Genomic DNA, 24,122 nt, shown 5'->3' on the forward strand with positions numbered 1-24,122 from the left:
CTGTATTTAAAAAAACATCTAGTTGGCTTATGAATAGCACAGTTTTTTCCTGCCCTGCCTACAGTATAATTTGCTGAGTGTTCAGGAGCAGCACCCATGCAGAAAGGTGAACTAATTGTGTGTGTGTGTGTGTGTGTGTGTGTGTGTGTGTGTGTGTGTGTGTGTGTGTGTGTGTGTGTGTGTGTGTGTGTGTGTGTGTGTGTGTGTTCTAGGCCTGACTCTGCAGATGGCTTCCTGTCCCCGAGCCGCTCCAGCAGCAGGAATGGAGAGAAGGACTGGGAAAATGGATCCACAACCTCCTCTGTGACATCCAACACAGAGTACACTGGTAGGTCAACTTAACACATTTCCTCTACAGAATATCTTTTGCATGCAAATTTTAAAATGAAATCAAATATTTATAACATAAGGGATGCTAAATGCCAACCAACATTATAGCTAATGTTTTTGAATAACATGATAGAGTTTAGGGTTTAATTCTTCTTGGGTCATTTTTATCGTTAGCTTAGTTTTTATTCTAATACTGAAGGCCTTTTTTTAAAAATGTCTACTACTTCATATCCACGGTATTCTTGGCATGGTTTCCTCTCCGTGTAATCCAGAAATTTCTGATGTGTGAACAATTCTTTGTGCTGTGAGTGCTGCATTCATAGCTCATATTCCTTTGTCACACTGACCGATAACACCGAAAAATGCTACCAGTTAAAATCCTCATACATGATTTATCAAAAGAAAGAGCAAAACGATGGAGGGATTTCCTTTGAAATAAGTGGAATGGTTGCCATGACAACAGCCTCATCCTGACATTATCTCCCCTGTTCTCATTCAGGACCGAAGCTCTACAAAGAACCCAGTGCCAAGTCTAACAAGCACATCATCCAGAATGCTCTGGCCCACTGCTGCCTCGCAGGCAAGGTCAATGAGGGGCAAAAGAACAAGATCCTGGAGGTAACAGCATGGAGCTTTTAACATATTGTTTTATATACTGTAGAGGTCAAGTTGTCCTGGTGGCTTTATTGATAATTCACACCACGTGCGCTCAACACTTTGGGGTTTAAAATCTCTTCCCTTTTTTTCCTGTCTGGTTTTACTGGCATGAAACAAATGCACATGAGTGTGACAAATTTTCTACTGTAAATTGCAATTATTCAAATAATGGTGGAGTTGTTCTATAATAAAAGAGTGACTGGAATTAATTTGTGAATGAAAACAGTATTTAAGTTCAAAGGAAAAACACAGCAGAGGGGTGAGTAATGATAGGACCTTTTTGTACTGATGGAATTAGTGATGTGGAAATGTACATTTTATTTAATTTGTCAATACAGGCAAACATGGAGGAAGACTGACTTTGCATTAAACTGGGAACAGGAGAAATTAGAAATAAAGCCTGGTCAAAATAAAAGATCTTGTTCACTCACTGTTTTAGAATTTAAAGTAAGAGGGTTTCATAGTGATTTACAAAGGTCCATCAAGGAAACCTCACATACAAAAAAAAAATGTTAAGTCACATGGATGTCCATTCAGAGACTTTATTTTCTATCTTTTTTTTTGTCCCTTCAGTATACATGGCCTCCATACTGTATCTAATGAGCTTCTCTCCCCTGACCTTAACAGGAAATGGAGAAATCAGAAGCCAACAACTTCTTAGTGTTGTTCCGTGATGCCGGCTGCCAGTTCCGCTCCCTCTACACTTACTGCCCCGAGACGGAAGAGATCAACAAGCTGACAGGTATTGGCCCCAAGAGCATCACACGCAAGATGATCGATGGCCTGTACAAGTACAACTCGGACAAGAAGCAATTTAGTCAGATACCAGCCAAGACCATGTCGGCCAGCGTGGACGCGGTGACGATCCACAACCACCTCTGGCAAACCAAGAAGCCAGCCACCCCTAAAAAAGTAGTGCCTGCCCTGTCCTAATGGAACTTGTTACCCCAAACATCACCATTTCCCCCTCGAATGGAACATACCCATTTCAATTTGCACTTCATTGTACATATCCATAAAGATTCAAACACCTGCAATGCCAATTAGATGAATGCATATATGTCTTTTTCATGTTTGTTTTTCCTCTCATTGCATTCCTGTCCTTCTTTCTTCTCCTTACTCTGGACCGGACATGATAGGACTCAAAGATTAGGAGCAACTGGAATGTATGCCACTGTTGAAGAATGATGTAAATGCTTATCACTTCTGTGTTTCTAGAGACTGTCACGTTTAAGTCAGTTCACGAAGGCATGTATGAGTGTTCTTCTTGTTTCCTATGTGCCAAACGTCAAAAAAAAGAGACAGTATGAATGCTAGGACATTTTACTCGGTACAGTGAAGCACTGAATGTTTTTAATTCATGTACAGATTGATTTTTGTTTGCATTATCCTGTTGATGTGTGGCCTTATGCTTGTTTTGTTTTAGCGTGTGCGAGTGCAATGAGATGGTTGTAAAGCAGCGTATATACTGAGGCTCTTTTTGTATTTGGAGGAACATGTTTTTTCTTCATCGCCGTGGGTAAAACAGTTTGTATATTAAGGTACGTAAAAACTACAGAGGGCCAAAAAACTAATTGCATACAGCTAGGATCAGCCACATGGTACACGTGTGTTCAGCTCAACAAAGCCAAGCGGTTTCAGCTTTTTCAGAACCCTTTTTGAGAAGGTGATTTTAAAGAATGCAGGACGTTACTCTAGGTCACTGGTTCTCAACCTCTGGGTCTGGACACCTTCAGAAGATTTGAGCTATAATATACAATGTGTGAAAAACATATTTCTAATATACAAATATGCTATCATGTTATCATGTTATGATACATTTCTTTTTCTCGTAAGTAGTTGAAACTTTAAAACTTAAACCAATAATTTAGTAAAACTAACCCTTGTAGCATCAGAGTTGACCTGGTGGTTTGCTGGCACTCACAGCGGGGCTTTACATGGAAGCATTGCTTCAGACAAAAAGGTTGAGAACCAGTGTTGTAGATCACTTTGTTGCTGGTTCACAGCAGGTTTGTGAACAAATAAAAACACCTCAGTATTATTTCTTCTGTATTTTGAAATGCTGACCACTGCACCATGTAGAAACTTTGCAGTATATTAAGATAATGCACAATCACACACTCAGCCACTGGTATCAGGAACATGACTAAAATCCAAGACATAATGACACCTAAGATGTATTTCTCTTTATATCTATATCAGGATTTAAAATGAAATCTTTGTGCTAGTACTCTCTTGACAGTATTCAATTCAAGATAACACACTACTCATCTTAATAATGTCTGCACTCATCAAGCTTTAAGGCACTTCAGGTCCATCAAGCACCAAAATGTAGTTGACATAGTGCACACACAAAGTCTAGATTTCTGATTAGTTAAAAATCAATTGCTCTGTTATTAAAGAAGCCAGTCATGCATCAGTGAGTTACTGTCTGACTCATTAAAAATGGCCACACTGTTACAAAATGGCTGTCATTTTCAACACATCTGTGCATCAGTTGTTCTTTTGTCACACAAATGTGTGTTAACCCAAACTAAACATTATCTGAGTGTGTATTAGCAGCATCTGTCGCATATGAATGGAACATGTCCTAACCAGGCCAGGTTAGATTTCTTTGTTTTTCCTATTATTGGGAGAATGAATCTCACAGAATAATGCATGGCAGAATGGGCAGATCCTTGTTGCTGCATACGGGTAAGAGACTCGCTACAGGGTTTCATTGGTGTCAGCAACATGTTCCTTTTGCCACAGAATGTCAAGTCAACACCATTCGAAGGTATGATTTCCAACAAATCAAATCTGCCAACATGGTGCTTTGCTTTTCAACTGGGGGGGGGGTATTTATGACCAAAAGAGAGCATATACATGTCTTTGAAAATGTAAAACAATATGACAGTGTGAAGAAGTGAAGAAGTTTCTTTGTTGTTTATTGAAAGGATTTGTCCACAGAAAGCTCTGTCCACCTGCTTTTGGCTGTTTAAGGCCAAGGGAAAAGATTATTTAAAGTGTAATGATATTGTACAGTGTGTTCATGTGCGCTCATACCTATTACTATGATGACCTTGTTTTGTTTGTCAGACACTGTGCTGTCATTCAACATATTGCTGAACATGTAGTTTAATTTTTGTTTTTGTTTTTTTTCCTTTTAGCATTTAATAAACTTAAGCATGGCCTCAGCATTTATATGGTATTAACTGTAAAACAAAATTTCTACTTTAAAAGGAGGGAAAGTGATAGATAGATAGATAGATAGATAGATAGATAGATAGATAGATAGATACTTTAGTAAGCAGGGTTGATATGATTATGGTTTTATTTTGTATTGATTTATAGAAAATTATGAAGGAGGTGTTTTACAGAGGACACTTTATATCAAAGCTTTTGTGTGAGGCAACATAATCGAACAATTCAAGGTGTGTAACCTCAATCTTATCCTTACTGATCTAGAGAAAATTATAAGACATCAAGGCTACTAATAACCCTATTGTTTACAAGCTTGCAATGCATAACTGTGTATTATCAACATACAAATTGAAAAATACTTCTATCCTGAGAAAAGAGTGGGACCCAAAACTGATGATTGGGACACCGCACAGCTGAGTTTAGTAGAGGTAAATTCGTCTGAATATTATTTGTGTGAACAAATTGACAATCAGTGAGTAAATGTGTAATCTATCAATATAAAACGAGTTCCACAAATACAAGAAATAGATTTGTAAAATGTAGATTTGCAAATATAACATGGATCTGCAAATACACAAACAAATTCCATGAATAAAAACATATCTGTGAATACTTTGAATATATTTAGAAATAAATGAAAAGCATTTGTGAATATCTTCCAAACATGTACAGCTTTCAAAGACAATTGAAATTGAATCAATTTTCTATTTGTGAAACGAAAACGCATTTGTGGATCTCAGGTCTACGCTTGTAGATTTGCATTTTAGTTTTGAGACAAACTTTCGGTCAGTCTGAATGAAAATCAACTTGTGTCAGTCAGCTACTTTGGGAAAACACGTGCTCACCTGCTGACGACGCCATTTCTGCTCTTCAGAATAAGAGCACGCAGTCTTCTACGAGCTGTTTTATTTCCCCAAATAATCAGCGAAAATTAACGTGCACTACGTTAACGGTGTGAAATGACATGGTTATGGTTAAGACCTGGTCTTTGATATTATGGCTGTTGGTGTTTACATTTGTTTTGTTAAGAAATTACGTATAACAATGTTAATGTTCGTTGTTAATATGTAAACTAAGCTAACGTTAACTACTAAATCGGCACCTGTTGCCATGGCGACAGTAAACATTCATGTTGCAGAATGAGGGAACGAAAACACTGTGTTGCTGATGAAGATGCATTGTAAATAGAGCACATTTCATGCCCATCCATAACTGGTGTAATTTCTTTATTGTAATCATTCAGTCCATTTGCTGTTTACAGCATAATTGGTATTTTCTACATGTAGGCTATAATCAGTTGGCAGTTATCTTTATTAGTCCTGTACAGTCACTGGAACAGCCAATAAATCTCTTACAGGTGGTAACAGTAAGGAATGTCATAATGCACAATCTATACTAAATAAGTGAAAGGATACAAGGTTAATTTATTTCTCATTTGACACAGGGTTGCATAACAAGATGAGACAAAATGTTTTATTTATATGACATCTTATGTATTCAGTCATTTACTGTATATTATTTTTGTTTTGGTGAGTAGTAGCATAATGGGAACGACAACTTCTCCATATACAACGTTAGAGTAAATATACGAGCAAATATGACATGAATAAATAAAGATAATAAACATATATAATAACACTGTTAATGTTGAGACTTTAGACTCAGTGTCATGTTTTATAAAAGATGTTTACTCAGAAAGAATGAATGAAAAATCCCTATACTTTCATTCAATTTGTGAAATACAAAGGTTTGTACTTGCCTATTTTACACTCAGGCCAGTAGATGTCCCAAGCATGAAGCATCAAGAAATGAACATTTTCACAAACAACGCTGTCAGACTTACCTCCAGTACCAGGCAGTTGATTTCTTTAAGCTAACAGGATATAAACGCCTGGGACTGTACACAAAGTCATGTTTCAGTTCACGATGGTGTTTAGCGTCCGTGTAAAGCAGAAATGGCGCGCCAGTCAGGTTTCTCCCTGCATGCCTCATTTCCTGTTCACCTTACTTCCGATGTTGTCACAGGTATGTAAAGATTATGTGTTTGTTTGTTCCCCAGTTTACTTTTCTTATGCTGCTGTTATACATGTCATCCTGAAAAATACTCGGCCGGGCCTTGGCCGAGAAATTCGACTGAAGTGCGGTCCGACTGGCTGCCGGAGTCCAACAACCCACTACCAGGCTTAGGTACACCACACGTGTCAGACTCGGCCCATTACCAGTTCTGACATCCAGGATGGCTTGTATTCATTTCCTGCCGTTTTCCCCATGCCAGTCCTTCCCTTGGATGCGGGATAGAAACGGATTACATGACTGCTCTTTCATTAAATGACACATTTACACAACATGAGTACTCACAGTCTCATTGACACATTTCTACCACCACTGACTTTAATTACCAAATCCAGTTACTAATTTTTGTAGTAAAGTGAACGGATGCACTATTTTACACGGCTCCTTTTTTAATCAACAATTTAGAAAAAGATTTTCCCACCACTATAGTTACAACCTGCCTACCTTTTTAATTTCCCTCTACATCAGTTGAAAGTTTATCTTTGCCATGCAGTGGGTGTGACAACCACAGGGCGTCATCGCTGCATTTGATTGGTGGTTTTGCGGCTTGCGTCCGCATGGCAACGGCGAGCTGTGTACAATAATTAAGGCAGAAAGGAGCTTTCTTGAGAAGGATTTCAACGTCCAAACAACAGTTTCTGTCATCTTCTCCGTCGATACTGTTAGATTTGGAGACTGCAGACGGCGCGGAGTGGCTTTAATGCGGCGTGGTGTTTGCGCAGACCGACAGGTGAGGAGTAGGCACGGTGGCGTGTTAGCCCGGAGTGTACTCTTGCATGATGTCCTGTACATTTAAAGGGAAAATGAATGACATTGCTGAATGCTGTTGTCCTGCATGTGTGTGTAACACTGAGCGGCTGTGTGTGTGTCTGTGAGAGTGTGCGCTATGTGCTGTCATGTTCAAGTAAACAAGGTGTGTCTGAGCGCAGCAGAAGTGCTGAGGCTGTCAGGTTTGGGCCGCAGACCTGCTGTCACATCCAGGGCTGGATGTTGTGTCTGTGTGCGGCGACTAACAGGGCGGTGTCACCGGCTGCTCTGCCTCCAGCACGGACACCTGGAGGCATCAATGCTCGTCTCAGCCTTTCTACATAGACACAGCGAGTGCTTCATGCATAATGGAGAGCCCTTCATGCCTTACTGTAGCTGCCTATATGATGTCCCAGTGTTTAACCATTAATCGGCCGACTCTTCAGGACTGCATCCTTAAATATTTGTCGAGTATCATACCAAAACTGTTCACTATATTGAAGTATTATGGTGAGATTAAACAAAACACCAAGTGCAATAATGCTATATGGATCCTACTGCACCCTATAGAACAATTAAATCTAGTAAGGCCACTTTAAACTTAATATCAAACTCACAAATATACTTGAAGTCATTATAGGAGTATTATAGAAATACTATAATTTGGTGATGCAAAGTACCGAGCGATACCGTTAACTCACTTAAACCTCACTGTTGGAACATGCAGACATAAGCTGCCGTAGAAATGTAGTTAATCAGGTCAATGTTGTTATTGAGCAGAAGAGTAGAAACACTAGAAGTCCCTGTAGGAATATTACAGTAATTGATCCACAGTGTGGTCCACAGTGTATAAGCCAGTGGGCATCGGTGTTGAAATAAAAGTCAGCATGAGTATCCATCTATGTTCACATCGTTACCATTGATCTGAAACTGTTAAGCTGCATGGGTACTCACGCCACTGCTTCACACATCTGCACCCACATAATGAAAGGTCATGCTGTATATTAAGTGCTGTATGTTTTTACATTTTAACAGTATTTGTCAGCAGAGCATTTCAAATAACAGATTGACAGATTGCATGTTAATAATGATCTGAGGTTTATGCAATTTGACAACAAATCAACTTTGTCTTTATTTTTGGCTGTAACATCAATTTAACGAATGTAGACAGCATTGTCCCTAAATAGTGGAAATGTACAGTCATTTTAGAATGAAAGTCCTTGAACTGAGGTTATGAACCATAAAAAAATTTATTTTTTGATGCGACTTTGCCATCAACGTGACTTTCTACAACTCTCTCTCTCTCTATAAGCTGCCACCACAGATTTGTAATCATGACGGCAGAGGAGACAATCAACATCAAGGAGGCAGAGGTGATCAAGCTGATCCTGGATTTCCTCAACTCCAGGAAGCTGCACATTAGCATGCTGGCCTTAGAGAAGGAGAGCGGTGTCATTAATGGACTGTACTCTGACGACATGCTCTTCCTCAGGTATGACAGTACAACAGACTCATGTGACACTCAGGAGAAGATCAGAGTTGGCTGAAAGGATTGATTAGACTTTACATTTGTAGGGGGCATAGCTGAGTTTTAGTCAGGATGTGGATTTATACTTATCTCAATATCCCAAGGTGCACTTTTCCACCATTTTGTTTTATTGTGTTGCATTTTTTTTTTGGACTAAATTCATATTTTCATGGTTGACTGCGGCATTTTGACTCACAAAATAGTACCACTGAGATAGGAAAAGGGATTGCAAATGATTTCTTAACTGTCCGTGGGCTGCTTTCAACAGGCAACTGATTCTGGACGGCCAATGGGAGGAGGTGATGCAGTTCATTCAACCCCTGGAAGGAATGGACAAGTTTGACAAGAAAAGGTGAGAGACATAATGTGGGGGAAATTATTAATTTCAGTACAATCACACTGCTTGTTTGCATGTGTTTCCAATACAGTATTAAGTACAGTATTAATGACATTTTCCTTCACTGGTGAGTGGGTAAGAGTTGACAGTGAAGTGGAGACTGGTAGCCTCAGGAACTAAATTAGGTCAACTCCCAGTACTGTACTGGCACGATTCCATCATATAACTGGTAGCCTCTCTTTCTCAGCAACCACCAAAGAGATTTTTAAACTCAGTTGTCCTACCTAATGAAAGAACAAGTTTATCAAAAATAATTTAATCCAAGAAATGTCACCAGAGGGTTAATCAATTCATCTACTACAAAATATATTTCTTAATACTGAGATTTATGTTTATGTTTATTTATGTTTCCAGGTTCCGTTACATCATTCTGAAGCAGAAGTTTTTGGAAGCTCTGTGTGTAAATAACGCCATGTCTGCAGCTGAAGATCCTCAAAATGTATGTATATATTCAGTTTGCTCAGTGGTCAGCAATAAGCCTCTGATTGAACTGGATATGAATAAACTGTATATGAATAATTGGAAAACAGTGCAGATGACCTTAAACTTGAATGATCCCAGAGAGAAATTGGTCTTCCTACTGAGAGATACATAGAAGTCATCCATACAACATCTCGCTTGAAGACATACTGTTTAAAGGACAGTCTCTCTAACCTCTCTGACAAATTGGACGAGTGTGTTATAATGTTAGCCTCTGTAGTCTTCCAGTTTTTCACAGTTTTAAAAGTTCCCATATTTACTACAAAATGGCTTGTATGAAAAACCATGTTACCATCAGAAATCCACTTTTTGCATAGTAAAAAAAGCTTCTGAAAACATAACACTATCATGGAGCATGTACACTCTCCACTTAAATTCAGTTAAATATAACAATACCAGTGGGATTCTACAAAAACAGACCTCACACTCTGAAAAAGCATAATCACAGTCACGTACTGACACAACCTCTGTAATGTTTTTTTTCCCATCTACAGCTGGAGCTCACCATGCAAGAGGCCGTCAAGTGCCTCCACAGTTTGGAGGAGTTCTGTCCGACCAAGGAGGACTACAGCAAGCTGTGTCTCCTCCTCACCCTCCCTCGCCTCACCCACCATGCAGAGTTCAAAGACTGGAATCCAAGCACGGCACGTGTCCATTGCTTCGAGGAGGCTTGTGCTATGGTGGCTGAGTTCATCCCCGCGGACAGGAAGCTGAGTGAGGCAGGCTTCAGGGCGAGCGGGAACCGCCTCTTTCAACTGCTCATTAAAGGGATTCTTTATGAGTGCTGTGTGGAGTTCTGTCAGGTAATATCACCCCCAAACATTGAAAGTGTTACAAGGAAACCCTAGTGAGTGTTGATGTTGCATTAAAAATTGAATGGACCTAATCGTTTCTCTCAAAACCAGTGTAGAGATATAATGGAAGGGTAACCCTACAGTATCATTTCCTGCCACAAATCCCCATTTGGTTTTAAGTGCCAACATCTAATATAAAGTCAAATTCCTATGAGATCTCATTCGAATAGTAGAAAGTTACAGGACAAGTTTTAAAATTTGTGATTGCAATCTTGCATTCACTTCAAATTCACAATTTCAGCTTTGGTCCCTGGTTTTAACAACACTGCGTCTGTTTTCTAGAGCAAAGCAACTGGGGAGGAAATCACAGAGGGTGAGGTGTTGCTTGGCGTGGACTTGCTCTGCGGGAACGGCTGTGATGAACTGGATTTGTCATTGCTATCCTGGCTGCAGAACCTCTCTCCAGGTGCCTTCTCATGCGCCTTCCAGCAAAAGGTCCTCAACATCCACGTGGACCGGCTGGTGAAGCCCAGCAAGGCGGGCCATGCGGACCTCCTGACTCCATTAATGAACCGTCTGTCTCCCTGCCCTACCTCGCCCTTCCACCAGAGGCCTCATTCAGCCGACACCTACATGTCCAGATCTCTCAATCCGGCTCTGGACGGCCTGTCCCACGGTCTGGCAGCGCAGGACAAGAGAGGCATGGAGGCGAACTCGAAGACTGCTCTCAGTCGGAGTCTTGTTGAGAATAATGTGCATCAGCAGGATGATTCACCTGAGAGGTAAGCTGGAGCCAGCCTGGGACAAATGGTTTGTGGTGTTAATTAGAAGTGCTTGGAGTAATGGATGGGTGGAGTTTAACTCAACATTTGTCTGCAGCGACAATAGCTTTATTTTTTCTCTCCAAAAGCTTTTTTACTGAGCTGTCTTCCTTAGCTTGTGCATTTGCAGCCTTAGGCCTTAAACCCAGTGGTAGACCTTGTTGTATGGCACAATGTGTAGCTCTATTAATCCCATTAGCCCTACTACGGTCATCTCCCACAGTGCTGCACAGAGCAGCTGAGTGTTGATGGATGCAATATAATCTAAAGCCTTCACTTGATGACTTATAATTTAAAATCTCCTAAAATCTTAGAAAGAACCTTCTGTTCTTCCTAAGTACTTTTGCTTTTGCAAATAATAAGGCAGGTTGGCGTAGATATCCGTTATCTCAGTCTCTGAGTATTTAATTTTAAGGAGCTAGACCTGAAATGTTAATACAGATATTCCTCATGGATATTTTAGACTCAAACTAAAAGAGTTTTTCCATTGTGATGTTTTTCTCTCTGGCTCCACCTGCAGGATTGAATTGATGTGCACAACTGGTACAAAGTGAGATCACTACGATCTGTGACCAGTTTGTTATGCCACAATTACAATGAAGTTAGTCTTTAAGTTAAAACACATCTAAACATATTTTCCATGTCTAGTTTTATAGAAGTGCAGTGACTGACATTTTATCTTGTTTTTGTTGTTTCCTTTCACATTTAACACTTGGTAGCCCACATTTCTACTGTCTCTTTCCTTTTACTACATACAGTATAATCCTTGACTTTTTTTTTTTGGCTTGATTTGTAACTGTACTTTCTACTTCACCTCCAATCAGTTTGATTAAAAGAATTGCTTGTGAACTGACATAGGAAGCAACCACAAAGGCTGGATGGTCCAAACACCACACGAACACCTCTGACCCCTGGAAAAGATGGTGAGCCACCCTGCAGCACAGAAACAAATGAGGTAATAAAAACTTCAGAATATTAGCAGTGCTTGTTGTATTTGTAGTGATGGTACACGCATTATAGACCTTACATAGACCATAAATCAATGATAACCACAAAGACATTTCATATATGGAGGAGTAGATTGTCTCACCTTTGGTTGCTCAGGCTGAATTGGTTTCATGACTTGTGAAGATTGTAAAAAGAAATAGCTGGGGTTGTCTGTCTGGTCACTCACTCTGGTCACTGTCATTAATCCAGATTCAAGAGATTTAGAAAAGATTCCCCCTGAACCCATGGGCCCCCTTGCCTCCATACCCCACTCTTCCTCATAAATCCTTCCCCAATTCTCTAGCACACCTGTCCAAGGGACACTCACACCCTGCTGACCCTGTCTCAGTGAAGGGGCTGGAGGTCATGGACACTGAAGGCAGATAATCTGCTTTGATGTGCGGTCACACTCGAGATGGCCCGCAGCCTCCATCATCGCTCATCGCTCATCTTTATGCATCCCAGGTCCCATCTAGAGGAGCAAAGTAGCTTGAGATTGGATTTTTTTGTGTGTGTGTGTGTGTGTGTGTGTGTGTGTGTGTGCGCGCGCGCATGTGAGTGAGAGAGAGAGAATATACTGTAGACCCTTTGGATATGATGAGGTCCTTGAAAAGTTTTTATGGGATGGATGATGGAGGACGAGGCCCTGGGAGCTTAAAAGTTGTCAGTACTAGCTCTTAGTAGAGAGTTTGTGTGTGTGTGTGTGTGTGTGTGTGTGTGTGTGTGTGTGTGTGTGTGTGTGTGTGTGTGTGTGTGTGTGTACGTGTGTACACAGGACCCATTCAGTTAAGATAAATCCTGTCAGAATATCGCTCTACATAATATTGTTTTACAGCTTCTGCTGCAACAAGCCTTACAGTGTGTTTTTTCCATGCTGGCTCACTGTGGGCATGCGTGTGTGTGTGTGTGTGTTTGTGTGTTTGTCTAGCGTTGTGACTCCACCGAGCACATACAGGAATTTTACAGGCAGCGTCTCCGTGTGCAGCAACATCTGGAACAGAAGCAGCAGCAGAGGCAACTTTACCAGCAGATGCTGCTGGAGGGAGGCGTGAAGCCGCAGGACGGAGCCCAACATAACCTCACTGAGACCTTCCTCAGCAGGTGAGGAAGTCATTACAAGATTCAACATCGGTGGCTTGGTGAATGTAACGTGACCTGAGAGCCTCAAGAGATATCATCTTTGTCTAGATCCATTCAGAAGTTGGAAGAGATGAATGTGGGCATTGACCACAGAGGAGATGAGGCGATCACACATCTGGGCCAGCAATGGAACGGACTGACGGGGAACAACAGCACCTCTAGTCCCAGGACTACCAACACCCGCCACACTCCAGATACAGGGGTGCTGAGGGACAAGCCAAGTGGTGTGAGCAGCAGCACCCCATTAAAGACTGGGGGCCACGGCTTACCTTCCCTCTGTGAGTCTCCAGTTCCTGCCAGTCAAAGGTAAGAGCCTGTCAAATGTCTGGTTATCAGCCACTACAGAAACACCAACATCATAAGATTAGTCCCATATTGTTACGCAAAAATGAACTCATTTATGTTGATCGAGTATGTAACATTTGCTTCTTGTGTTGCCCTGCAGCTCTTTATATTAAGGTTTCACTAATGATGAAATATAATTTGCATTTGACTCTGATCCCTCTGTGGTAGAGACCCATGAGAAATGCCATGTGTTATATTGTCAGATTTTTTTTTTTTTTTTTTTTTTGCAAAAGAAGATAATGGTAAACAATGAATCTATGCATCTCTTTGTGTGAATGCCAGTGCTGAGAGGATCAGAGCATCTTGTCCCACGGTGCAAGATGATTCAGGCTGCTCTGCGACACGCAGCACACAAGAGGTAAACCAAACTGCATAGTACAGACCTCAGTCAGTCTCCTTTTTACTTAAACAGATCTATTTTGCTTTCTGTTCCACTTTATCTGTCTTAGTGTAGTAACTCCCTAAACATGGTTAAAAATACATTCTGAAATGTCTTTACAGAGATGACAAGAATGTAATGTAAAGTTTAGGTAAAAATCCGTGATGGCAAATCATAGGTTATATTTCTAAGGATCATTTTTTTCTGATCTTATACAGCCAGGAAAGTCCAAAACCCAGTTTATTAAAGTCAACCAGCTTGAGGACACGCAGGCAGTACGTGCAGTGGCCTTCCACCCCTCAGGAGCACTCTATGCTGTTGGCTCCAACTCAAAAACCCTGAGCGTCTGTGCCTACCCAGAAAGCCTGTCCACCAGGTAGGAGCTATTCACATCTCTATACGATTTCAAACCATGGCACGTTCTTACAACATGATAAATTATGTACTTCCATACTTTATATGTTGTCATGCTGCAGAATGAATTTGGGACCAATCAGATGCATGCCTGAATCTTAACATCTAAAGTGGCTAAAATCTTTGCACAGTAAAGATGGATGTTTCTGACACAATTAAGAATCATTGCTGAATAAATTGTCTGAGCTTGACCAGACGGAAGAGTTTTTGACCAAAGAATGCTGACTGTTGAGAAAACCAGTGTTAAGTCAAAGTATGAGAATTCTGTTTGCAGTTTATTCCACTCCATGCCTTCCTGCACACTTGTGAATCCGTCTCTATTTTATTTTCTCTGCTCGTTCAGTGGTTCTGGTGCAGTTAAGCAGCCGGTTGTGCGCTTCAGGAGGAACAAGCACCATAAGGGCTCAATCTACTGTGTAGCCTGGAGCCACTGTGGACAACTGCTGGCCACCGGCTCCAATGATAAATATGTCAAAGTCCTGCCTTTCAATGCAGACAGCTGCAATGCCACAGGTACCATGTTATGTGTTTTAGTTGTGCTTCTGAAAACACAGAACAAGCAAATACAAGTTGAAGCAGAATAACATAGGGAACACCTAATGGATCTAACTTTGGATCTAATTTCTTTGCGTCTCTGTGATTCAGGCCCAGACCTGGAGTTCAGCATGCATGATGGTACCATCAGGGACTTGGCCTTCTTGGAGGGCCCCGAGAGTGGAGGATCCATCTTGATCAGTGCCGGAGCTGGAGACTGCAACATCTACACTACTGATTGTCAGAGAGGACAGGGCCTTCATGCTCTGAGTGGACACACTGGTACGTTAAAGAATTTATCCTGAGGGAACGCTGGGGGTTTACCAGTTTACAGATATGGTACATCTCATACATAGACATTATTTTCTTTCAAAATTGTTTCCTCATGAGAAACAAATTAACTCTTAGGAACAGTACCATAAAATAGTTGCATTATAACTACTAAACAGGACTTCTAAACACAACAACTCTGTACAAAAAGGTAAGGATGTATCATGTGTTTAAGACTTGACCATTTTGTTTGAACAGGTCACATCCTGACTTTGTTCACATGGGGAGGGTGGATGATCGCCTCTGGCTCGCAGGACAAAACAGTCCGTTTCTGGGACCTGCGGGTGCCCAGCTGTGTCCGTGTGGTAGGCACGACACTGCATGGCTCAGGTGAGTCACATCATGACTGAAATTAGAGCAAATCACATGTACCACACTGGTACAGGTTGGTAGGGTATCACAGTTAACCAACAATGTTACAATACACCAGTGGCCTTCTAGTCCTTCAGAGAAGGCCAGAAATATCAACATTTTAAATGTTGTATTTAATCTCTATCATTTAATTATTATTATTATTATTTAATAATTATTATCTTCATGAGGATGTGTGAAACACTGTGTAACTTCCTGTTACTTAACATGTTTTCAATTATTAGACACCTCAGATCAGTCTTAGTCAGAGTTTAAGTTATTGTCCGTACATTAAATAAAACACAAATTAGAACACGTAAACATCCAAAGTTTATATTTGCACCCGAAACTGGATCCTTGTTTGCATGAAAATCTAGCTGTGGCTCTTCAGTGAGATAAACCAGTCTGTACTTCTTTTAGTTATTTATTACCAACCTGTCTCACACAGGAAGTGCAGTTGCTTCAGTGGCAGTGGATCCCAGCGGCCGTCTGCTGGCCACCGGCCAGGAGGACAGTACCTGTATGTTGTACGACATCAGAGGAGGCCGCATAGTCCAGTCATACCGCCCCCACAGCAGTGACATTCGCTCAGTGCGCTTCTCACCGGGAGCCCATCATCTTCTGACTGGTTCCTATGACAACAAGATCATCATCAGTGACCTACAAGGTAGCAGCACCTTCATGGAGAGAGAGAGAGAGAAACAAAAACACACATACTGTACACAATGGGTTAAAAAAAGATAATTCATTTGTATGTTTCTGACTAGAAAATTCAATTTGAAAAGGTTAAACTTACTTGATGCCGATCATTTCGTGATTGAAGAATTTCACCTTTACCAAGCAGGTTTAGGTTCTATTTTCCGAGTCATGAGAAATGATGCTTTTCAAGTCCCACTTATTGTTGAAAGAACCATATACTTGTAGATATTTGATCATCTGGCCACTGTATTAAGGTGATGACAGTGGTGACTGTGCTGTCAGTTTCTGGTGATTGCACTGTGTGATGTATTTTTTTCCTTTTCTCTGACCCCAGGGGACCTAACAAAGCCCCTCCCTCAGACAGTGGCAGGGGAACACTGGGACAAGGTGATCCAGTGTAGGTGGCACCCCCATGACCAGACCTTCCTCTCCTCCTCTGCAGACCGAACTGTCGTCCTCTGGGCACCAGGCCCGTGAGAATCCAGACGTAAAACACTGATTAAGCAACAGCAGCAGCAGCAAGCACAAGTGTCCACATACATCCCAGCATGGGATCCCTTACTGTTGCAGGGTGTATGTACCGTATGTGTGTTTGTGTGCATACATATGAATACATATTGTGAGCATCAAGATGGTTATATGTTGGTCAGTTTAAAGTTAACTGTGTGAACTGTTGTGTGTGTTATGTGTGCATATGTGTGTGTGTATATAAATTGCGTGACTGATACTTTTTTCAGGCAGAAACTCCAGTCACTTTAAAAAATGACTGAAGTCTATACTTGGTTGTGAGTGTGTATGAGTGAATACATCTGTATTGTGAGTATGTGGCAGTGTGGGTGCAAGCAAACATGGCATTCTTGGAGATAGGCATGTGTGTGTATTTGGTTTTGCAGTTTTAGTGTAATTAAAATTAAATTCAAAGAAAATTAGAACATTTTGCAAATGCCATGAGAAAACGAGGATATTTTAGTGTTGCTATTTGGAGTCCATGTGAGGTTAAATACTTCAATATTTACAGTGTGTTTTTGCTTAATACCTTTCTGCTTTTGGCTTTGTAAGTAGAGCATAAAGATTAAATGGCAAAGACGTACTTAGACTATAGAGATGACGCCTTGCATTGAAAGGCATGAGTGAGTTCAGGGCAAGCACACTTTCAAGTTAGTTTAGTTATTTTCTCAAAATGCCAAACTTCATATAAGTCAGCCATAGTCAGCGCTTGGAGGTCACTTTAGGTGGGATGTAGTTTAGGGAGCAGCGAGTGACCTTGTGGACAGAGGCCACGTTTGGTTATGCATATCATAATGTGCCTTTTTGTAGAAGTTTTTGGATATGTGGATAAATTAAGAGATTTATTTATTTATTTATTATTTGCAGCTTTTTCTTATTTGTCCATATGCCTTGTCATGTATAGATTATTCTAATGGCACTGTAATGCAGAAAATGATCACCCACTGGGCAGTTGTGCACACCTGTATAGATTCCCAAAGTGATTTTTCCCCCTACATCTCTTATTATTGAGAAAGTGAGAGTAATTCGGGCTTTACACAGATGTTGAGAATACAGAACGTTCAAGTTTGGAATTTCAGTGATGAACATTGTAATTTTTAAACATGTCTCACACAACAAGTTTCAATTTCAATCTGAAAAGATAAATTGCAAAATTAGAAAAAAGTACATGTTGAGAATATATTGCAACCAGACAGTCTCAGGATGACAACAGCTCAACGTCTCCTACACAAAATGATCAAAGAAATGAGAGAAAATGTCGACAGGCTAAAGCTAAGACAATGGTAATGATGCACTTTAAAGACAGGAACGCTGCTAGACTGCACACAGAGTGAAATGACATATCTGGTCACATTTTTAACTTTTACAAATAAGGTTCTGATTTTATCCTCACTTTTTACTAGGCTTTTACTAAGCACCTACACAGAATAAGCACCTAATGCATGCGAGAGAGAGAAGGGGGTATGGGGGAGAAGGTATGTCATAGCTTACCGTGTTATACATCATATTTTACATGATCTGTTGCTCACAGTGGCAAAATCGAGTGTCATTGTCCACCTGTGTGGTTTTAAAAGAAAGTTTGTGCACATGTGTAATGATAGAATTCCAAAGGGGTCAATGAAATTCAAACTCTTAAAATAAAAATATGGAATAGTGGCTGTCTAATACCACCTGTTGTTCTTGCTTTTGAATAAATAAAGGTATTTTTAAGTTACTCTTTGGAGCCATCACACTGTTCTGTAATATGTCGAGTCGTGTGTGTGTGTTTGTGTTTTATATTTCCACACACACGTGTCTCTAGGTGCACATAGGTAGGTAGGAGATGCACACAATGCAAGGTGCACAGTGCACAAATGCTTACTTTCTGCTTTAGGCAATTGCCTATGTTGCCAATGCATAGGGGGACTGCCAGTGCCTGTCCTGCACACTCCAATCGCTGGCGTGGCTAAACTGTGGGGGGTGGGACATGGTCGTGGCCTTTGACAGAAAAGAATCTCATGATGCACCTACCGTAGGTGCCAGATCTGATCAGCCAGTTTTGATAAAACATGGAGAAAAAAATTAGTGGAATAAGAAGAAGTTATGCGGGGTGCAAAGAGATGACTCGAGCATGAGTTTAGATAGACTGATAGGTGATGGATGAGAGTTGGAGGGGTAAGTGCAGGGAAGAGAGCTAGAGGGGGGGGATTTACCATCACTCACATGCTGCGCTCGATCATTCCCTCTTTTGTGAGATGGACAATGAGTGCCAGGGGTTCAGGGCTTAAAAAGGATAGGCACACTGTTACAGCCAGCGACCCTGGAGAGACAGCAGCCAACCCAGAGGTATCAGGAAAAAAAAACTTGGAATTACACTGAATCTGTATTTACTGCACTGCCAGGAAGATAACTACGTGCTCTGAGGCTTTAAAAGGCAAATCAACAAACACCTGTTTTGGGAGACAACAAGAACGGCAAGAAAGGCAAAGAAGAGATGAAGTGGAGATCTATCTATGCTTCTCTTACAGGGGAAATGATCTGTACATCTGACAAACTAGGCCTGAGACCCAGTTGTTCGTGCTATTTATGGTTCAGATCTAAGTTGGATGTGTTTTTGGAATTTGGAGGGTTTTTCACACGCTACATTGAGGAGTGCAGGAGTTGAAATTAGTGTATGAAATCACTGGTTTTGCTGGCTGGGTGACAGAGTCACAGTGCTGACAGTTCAGTTGTTCAGTATTGGAAGATTAGTTTGTGGTGCATGGAGGGGAATTAGTGGTGAACAATGGCTCTGAACTGCCGGATAGGCAAGCTTATTGTCTTCCAGCGGTTTGGGTCAAGTACTTTGCTGGCTATGAGCAATTTGACAGCGTTTTGAAGAATGGCTCGGTTACTTGTGTCCGCTTTGTTTTAAAAATGCTTCATGAGGATCATCTGTTAATGTTTTTTTTTAAAACAAAAACCTGTTCAAACAGTCATGAACTTTCTTTTGGCGGTGGTCGTCTTGTTTTAAAGAAATTAGCTGTAGAAAAGATCTTATAAATGTAATGTGTTTTCTGAAACTTCATTGAGCACTTTCATGCTAACATGGCAACTACAGGAAGGCTACAGGTTTGCTTATGTCATGTGGAGCATCTTCCATCATAAATATTTGATTGGTTTAGGATTGTAGCACATATTGCAAGTTCTGGAATGTAATGACCCGTCAAATCTGAAACAACAGAACAGTCTGATTAGCAGAGGAGGATGGAGGTGCACTGCTATGTGTAACTGGACCAGAAACTTGACCTATGTTATCTTGAACAGTCGTGATATACAGTATAATAATGGCTAACATGCTTAATGCACACATGCAGTATTACAGCTGCATGCATCTTTGGAGTCCACACCAGTTTGAAAACCAATGACAGCCATTTGGCTTGATGAACAAAATATAATGTCTCTAAAACAGGTTGGGAATTCCCAGTTGACAATGACAGTTTCCACGAATGATAACACTCAGTAACTGCTGTTGGAACCGTGAGTAATTCATTGAGTATGAGCTCTAAATGATGCACCTTTTCCCACCACTCTGTTTCTCTTCCCCACAAACAGTTGCTGAATGTTTAGGAGAACTGTGTTTCCCCCGGCTTCTCCACGATGCTGTATTCTTTAGCAGGAGGAGGCACACTCTGCGGTGTGGCCGCCCTCGTGCTTCTCATCGTTTCTACGGCAACGGACTTTTGGATGCAGTATCGATACTCGGGGAGCTCAGCCAATCAGGGGCTTTGGAGATTCTGCATAAACCACAAATGCCATGCCCACACCATAACTGTAGGTGAGTACTCCAGAAGTGGGAAAAGTCTGAGGTTCTCATGAATGCCACTATGATAGAGACTTAAGCTGCTGCTGCTGTTTGATATTTTGAGCTGATATCTCTAACTCAAGACATTTCCAATATTACAAGTGGCCAGTCTCTGAGGAAGTTATTATTTCAGAATGGTAACACATTAACTACACGAAGCACACTGGTCTATCCAGAAAACAAAGCTACAATTTGTTGGTAATTTCTGCAAGACAAAGGATATTGCACCTATTGTCTAGACAGATTTACTAGTGATATGAAGTGGGCTGTCGCAAGACCCAGCAATCTCTTTCTACTGATGGTGGGAAAACTTACTAAAACTGTACCAATAGTGTTTGAAAGAAAAGAAAAAAAAAAAAAAAAGAAGAGCAGAAAACTCAATAGATTTATCAGGAAAACTTCTTAAAAAAGCCCCAACAGCTTACTGCAGAAGATCTCTGCATTGTGAGTGTGAAGAAGGTCCACACTGGCAAATTGACAAACTAATGCAAACCTAAAAATTCCAGCATGCAAACCAAAAATGTGAGTACTTTCAAGTATCAGTATTTGTGTACAAGTAGGACTGAATGTTAGCATCTGTTGATGTGTGTGTGGTCCTTGCCTTTCTGTGTCCAGCTTTCTGGGATGCCACACGGGCCTTCATGCTACTGGCGGTGCTGAGCTGCTTTGCTGGGGTAGTGCTCGGCCTCAGCGCTTTCACTAATGGCACCAAGAACAGGAGGGTCCGCACAGGCGGCATCGCCTTGGTGCTGTCAGGTAAAACACACAATGTCAGGGTGACCTGCTGGTTAGAGGTGGAGTGGGTAGGTGAGGTTCATCGGATTAGAACCGTGACTTGTCTCTTATGTGCAGAGTATATACAAGTGAATTCAAAAGTCGGCTCCAAAAATTTGTTGCCAAGGTTGTGTCTTTTTTTTTTTTTTTTTTTGTATTAGAGTGATCACGCTGTCTGGGACTTTTCTACAACAGGTGTTAGTTTTGGGTCAGTAGATATTCAGGGTTAGGGTAAAAACTTGTAGATCAGAACAGGTGCTATCCATTGATAAACTATAAGGTGGCATCGGTCTTGGGCAGTATGCAGTTGACAGGTTGTATGAGTTGAGAAGTGAACAAATTACATGATCACTTGGGGGAAATACAGGAAGGATTCACAGTTTCTTCTTTTTGTATCTTTACTCAGTGGATTTTCTCCCCTTACTATTGTCTGTTCTCAGGTTTCCTTGCTCTGCTAGCTTTGGCAATTTACACTGGAGTGACTGTCACTTTCTTTGGCAAACGCTTCTTGGACTGGCGCTTTTCCTGGTCCTACATCATTGGCTGGGTGGCCATCATTCTGGCTTTTGCAGCAGGTATTTATTGCATATTTTATTTAATTTTTTTAGTAAGGTAAAGTTGTGTTTATTGTGAGTAAATTTCAAGGACTGCAGCCTGGATAAGTAAGTAGGAACAAAACTTCTTGTTGCACCTTTTTCTCTCCTGCAAGTGAACACACAGTGACAGTGTACATTAAGTTACACACAAATCTAATTTAAATGCTCTTGTGCAGAGACAAATCTACAATGATCAATTTTTCTACTGTGATTTCCCTTTCTTGTCAGCAATCACCTGTCATACTATATGACTTTTTTCAAAGTGGTCACATGTCATTTAATAATTAAACTTCATTTATCATATTTGGAGATTGCTAAGTGTAATTTTATGAAAACAAAGATTTATTTCATTTTCTTTCAGGCGTGTTTCAGCTCTGTGCTTACCAGAGAACCACTGCAGAACCTGCTCCCTCTAATAACGCGGACAGCTGAACAAGCTGAACACACTGATGAGCTCCAAGGACTGTTGACATGGAAGTTGCGGCTGCTGTTGAGCATTTAGAATGGAATAAATAGAAATCATAGACTCCTGTGTGGTTTAATTGAAACACTCTTTTACTGACACCTTATTATTCTTTTTTTTAATCTTGACCACAACATTTAGAAAACATCTTACCTTTTTGTTTTAGGTTATTAGCAGATCAGCATACATACATCAGGGCAGAGGTTGTCACACATCGACATATCCAGGACCACCAGACTAGAACTCTAGAAAACATAATTTATTAGGCCACTGATGATTCTGTATCGGGACATACTCTTCTAGAATGATTTTATTATTTTTAGATATAGAGAAAACAATGAACAGTGAGAAACATTGAATCATAATACTACTTATAATTTCACTGAATCAAATAACACATGAACTATCACTGATTTTCCTAAAACATCCGAGAATCTCCAGTAATATTCCTACGATGGTGAGTACTTTGGTGCGCGACATTGATCAGTAGCGTACTTTTCTATTGTGATCTCCCTGTGTAAGAGATTCTCCACCAGATGGTGATATTGAGCCATATACAGGAGGCACAACACAAGGTAAAATGAAACCACATTACTCACCTGAAATTCAGGCTGTGTGGTCTTTCAAAGCTGCGCATGTGTTAGCTCTCGTAACCCTGGACTCACCAAACCAGCCACAAGCACATTCATATGAATCAGGCGGGGTTTAGACCAAATAACCCAAATCAACAAACCAACAGCTGGACTGGAACCGGACACAAAAAGATTTTCAGAGATGCAAAACGTTTCCAAGAAACCTACAGCAAGTCCATTTCCCTTTGATTTCGTACTTCTATATATCCAAAGAATAATGCAATAATAAAATATCTATTTGCAATCAGTTCTCCCTAAACTTATCAGATATTCAAAAGCAGATTGATTCAATTGTCGATCTCTTTAAAAAAAATAAAAAAAAATCTGTATACGCACTGATAAAAGCTGCAGTGTGCAGTATGACTGAGCATAGCCACAGAAGAATTCCCCCAAACATATGGTGTGAGATGTAAGTGAGTCTAAACTATGTATTTTGTAAAAATCTTCACTTCTCTCTACTTTTAACTCCCAAACCTTAGTTGATCAAGTTCATTTTCCATCCACATGATCAAGTTGTTGTGTTGGAATAGTAAAGCACAAATACAAGGAACATTTACTTTGCAACGTTTGATTTATTTTGAACAATAGCAAAGCCATCTCACAGAGACTACTTTGAATTACACAGAATGCAAATAAATATATATAGGACCATAGCAGAATTAAGGACATTAACAACTGATACAAAATTATTTACAACACTTTGAATAGTGCAAAACCACACAAATACTGCCCTCATCACTAAAATTCTTGCATTGAGTCCTTTTTGAGGACAGTGGATGTGTGTGCTGCCCCCTGGTGGGGGATTATAAGAACTGACAGTACTGTATATGGCATGTTGACAAAAACCTTAGCGACACATTATGAATATGACTCTCCTGAAAGAGGGAGTAGCAAACGTAAACCCACCCGCTACACCTCGTCAAGAAGAGCTTTCACAACAAGGGTGATGTTGGATCATTGCGATGTGGTGTGGATATGCATTGTTAGGTCAGTTGAAAAGGGCCATGAGAGGGGGGAATAAAAGGAAAAGCAATCATTCTGAGAAGCTCAATAGTTACATCAATCAAGTCAAGTGAATCTCAATAGAAAGAAGTGTTCTTTCTCAAAGGGACATTTGAGAAACCACCAAAGCCAAGAT

At 40.6% G+C, this 24,122-nt stretch overlaps 3 protein-coding genes across 8 annotated transcripts in view; all 3 read left to right on the forward strand.

Annotated features, from left to right (window-relative positions):
- Positions 1-4,166, forward strand: part of camsap2a (calmodulin regulated spectrin-associated protein family, member 2a) — a 49,729-nt gene extending 45,563 nt beyond the window's left edge. For all 6 annotated transcript variants that reach the window (XM_056378639.1, XM_056378642.1, XM_056378640.1 and 3 more), the window contains 3 exons: positions 213-328; positions 830-948; positions 1,615-4,166. In XM_056378639.1, the coding sequence (XP_056234614.1) occupies positions 213-328; positions 830-948; positions 1,615-1,920 (541 nt within the window). In that variant the 3' untranslated portion in view covers positions 1,921-4,166. The remainder of the gene's footprint in view (positions 1-212; positions 329-829; positions 949-1,614) is intronic.
- A 2,602-nt stretch (positions 4,167-6,768) lies between these two features.
- Positions 6,769-18,352, forward strand: LOC130171368 (WD repeat-containing protein 47-like). Its single transcript, XM_056379344.1, has 16 exons — positions 6,769-6,973; positions 8,303-8,482; positions 8,787-8,870; positions 9,270-9,354; positions 9,890-10,198; positions 10,532-10,971; positions 11,869-11,965; positions 12,926-13,098; positions 13,186-13,443; positions 13,765-13,840; positions 14,080-14,237; positions 14,619-14,788; positions 14,921-15,091; positions 15,338-15,469; positions 15,939-16,157; positions 16,524-18,352. The coding sequence occupies exons 2-16, from the start codon at positions 8,325-8,327 to the stop codon at positions 16,664-16,666; spliced, it is 2,673 nt and encodes an 890-aa protein (XP_056235319.1). The 5' UTR covers positions 6,769-6,973; positions 8,303-8,324; the 3' UTR covers positions 16,667-18,352.
- Positions 18,353-18,507: 155 nt separating this feature from the next.
- lim2.2 (lens intrinsic membrane protein 2.2) lies at positions 18,508-22,372 on the forward strand. Its single transcript, XM_056379345.1, has 4 exons — positions 18,508-20,492; positions 21,135-21,275; positions 21,734-21,868; positions 22,251-22,372. Exons 1-4 carry the CDS (start codon positions 20,315-20,317, stop codon positions 22,319-22,321), a joined length of 525 nt encoding a protein of 174 aa, XP_056235320.1. The 5' UTR covers positions 18,508-20,314; the 3' UTR covers positions 22,322-22,372.
- Positions 22,373-24,122: the final 1,750 nt, after the last annotated feature.

The sequence above is a fragment of the Seriola aureovittata genome, chromosome 6 (genome assembly GCF_021018895.1).
Source record: "Seriola aureovittata isolate HTS-2021-v1 ecotype China chromosome 6, ASM2101889v1, whole genome shotgun sequence".
Lineage (NCBI taxonomy): Eukaryota > Metazoa > Chordata > Actinopteri > Carangiformes > Carangidae > Seriola > Seriola aureovittata.

Bases quoted from the DNA above. Each gene is read 5' to 3' on its own strand.
- LOC130171368 (XM_056379344.1), top strand. From the start codon at position 8,325: ATGACGGCAGAGGAGACAATCAACATCAAGGAGGCAGAGGTGATCAAG. The intron at 13,841-14,079 runs GTAAACCAAACT...GATCTTATACAG, and splicing joins CGACACGCAGCACACAAGAG to CCAGGAAAGTCCAAAACCCA. The intron at 14,789-14,920 runs GTACCATGTTAT...TCTGTGATTCAG, and splicing joins AGACAGCTGCAATGCCACAG to GCCCAGACCTGGAGTTCAGC.
- lim2.2 (XM_056379345.1), top strand. From the start codon at position 20,315: ATGCTGTATTCTTTAGCAGGAGGAGGCACACTCTGCGGTGTGGCCGCC. The intron at 20,493-21,134 runs GTGAGTACTCCA...TTCTGTGTCCAG, and splicing joins TGCCCACACCATAACTGTAG to CTTTCTGGGATGCCACACGG. The intron at 21,869-22,250 runs GTATTTATTGCA...ATTTTCTTTCAG, and splicing joins CATTCTGGCTTTTGCAGCAG to GCGTGTTTCAGCTCTGTGCT.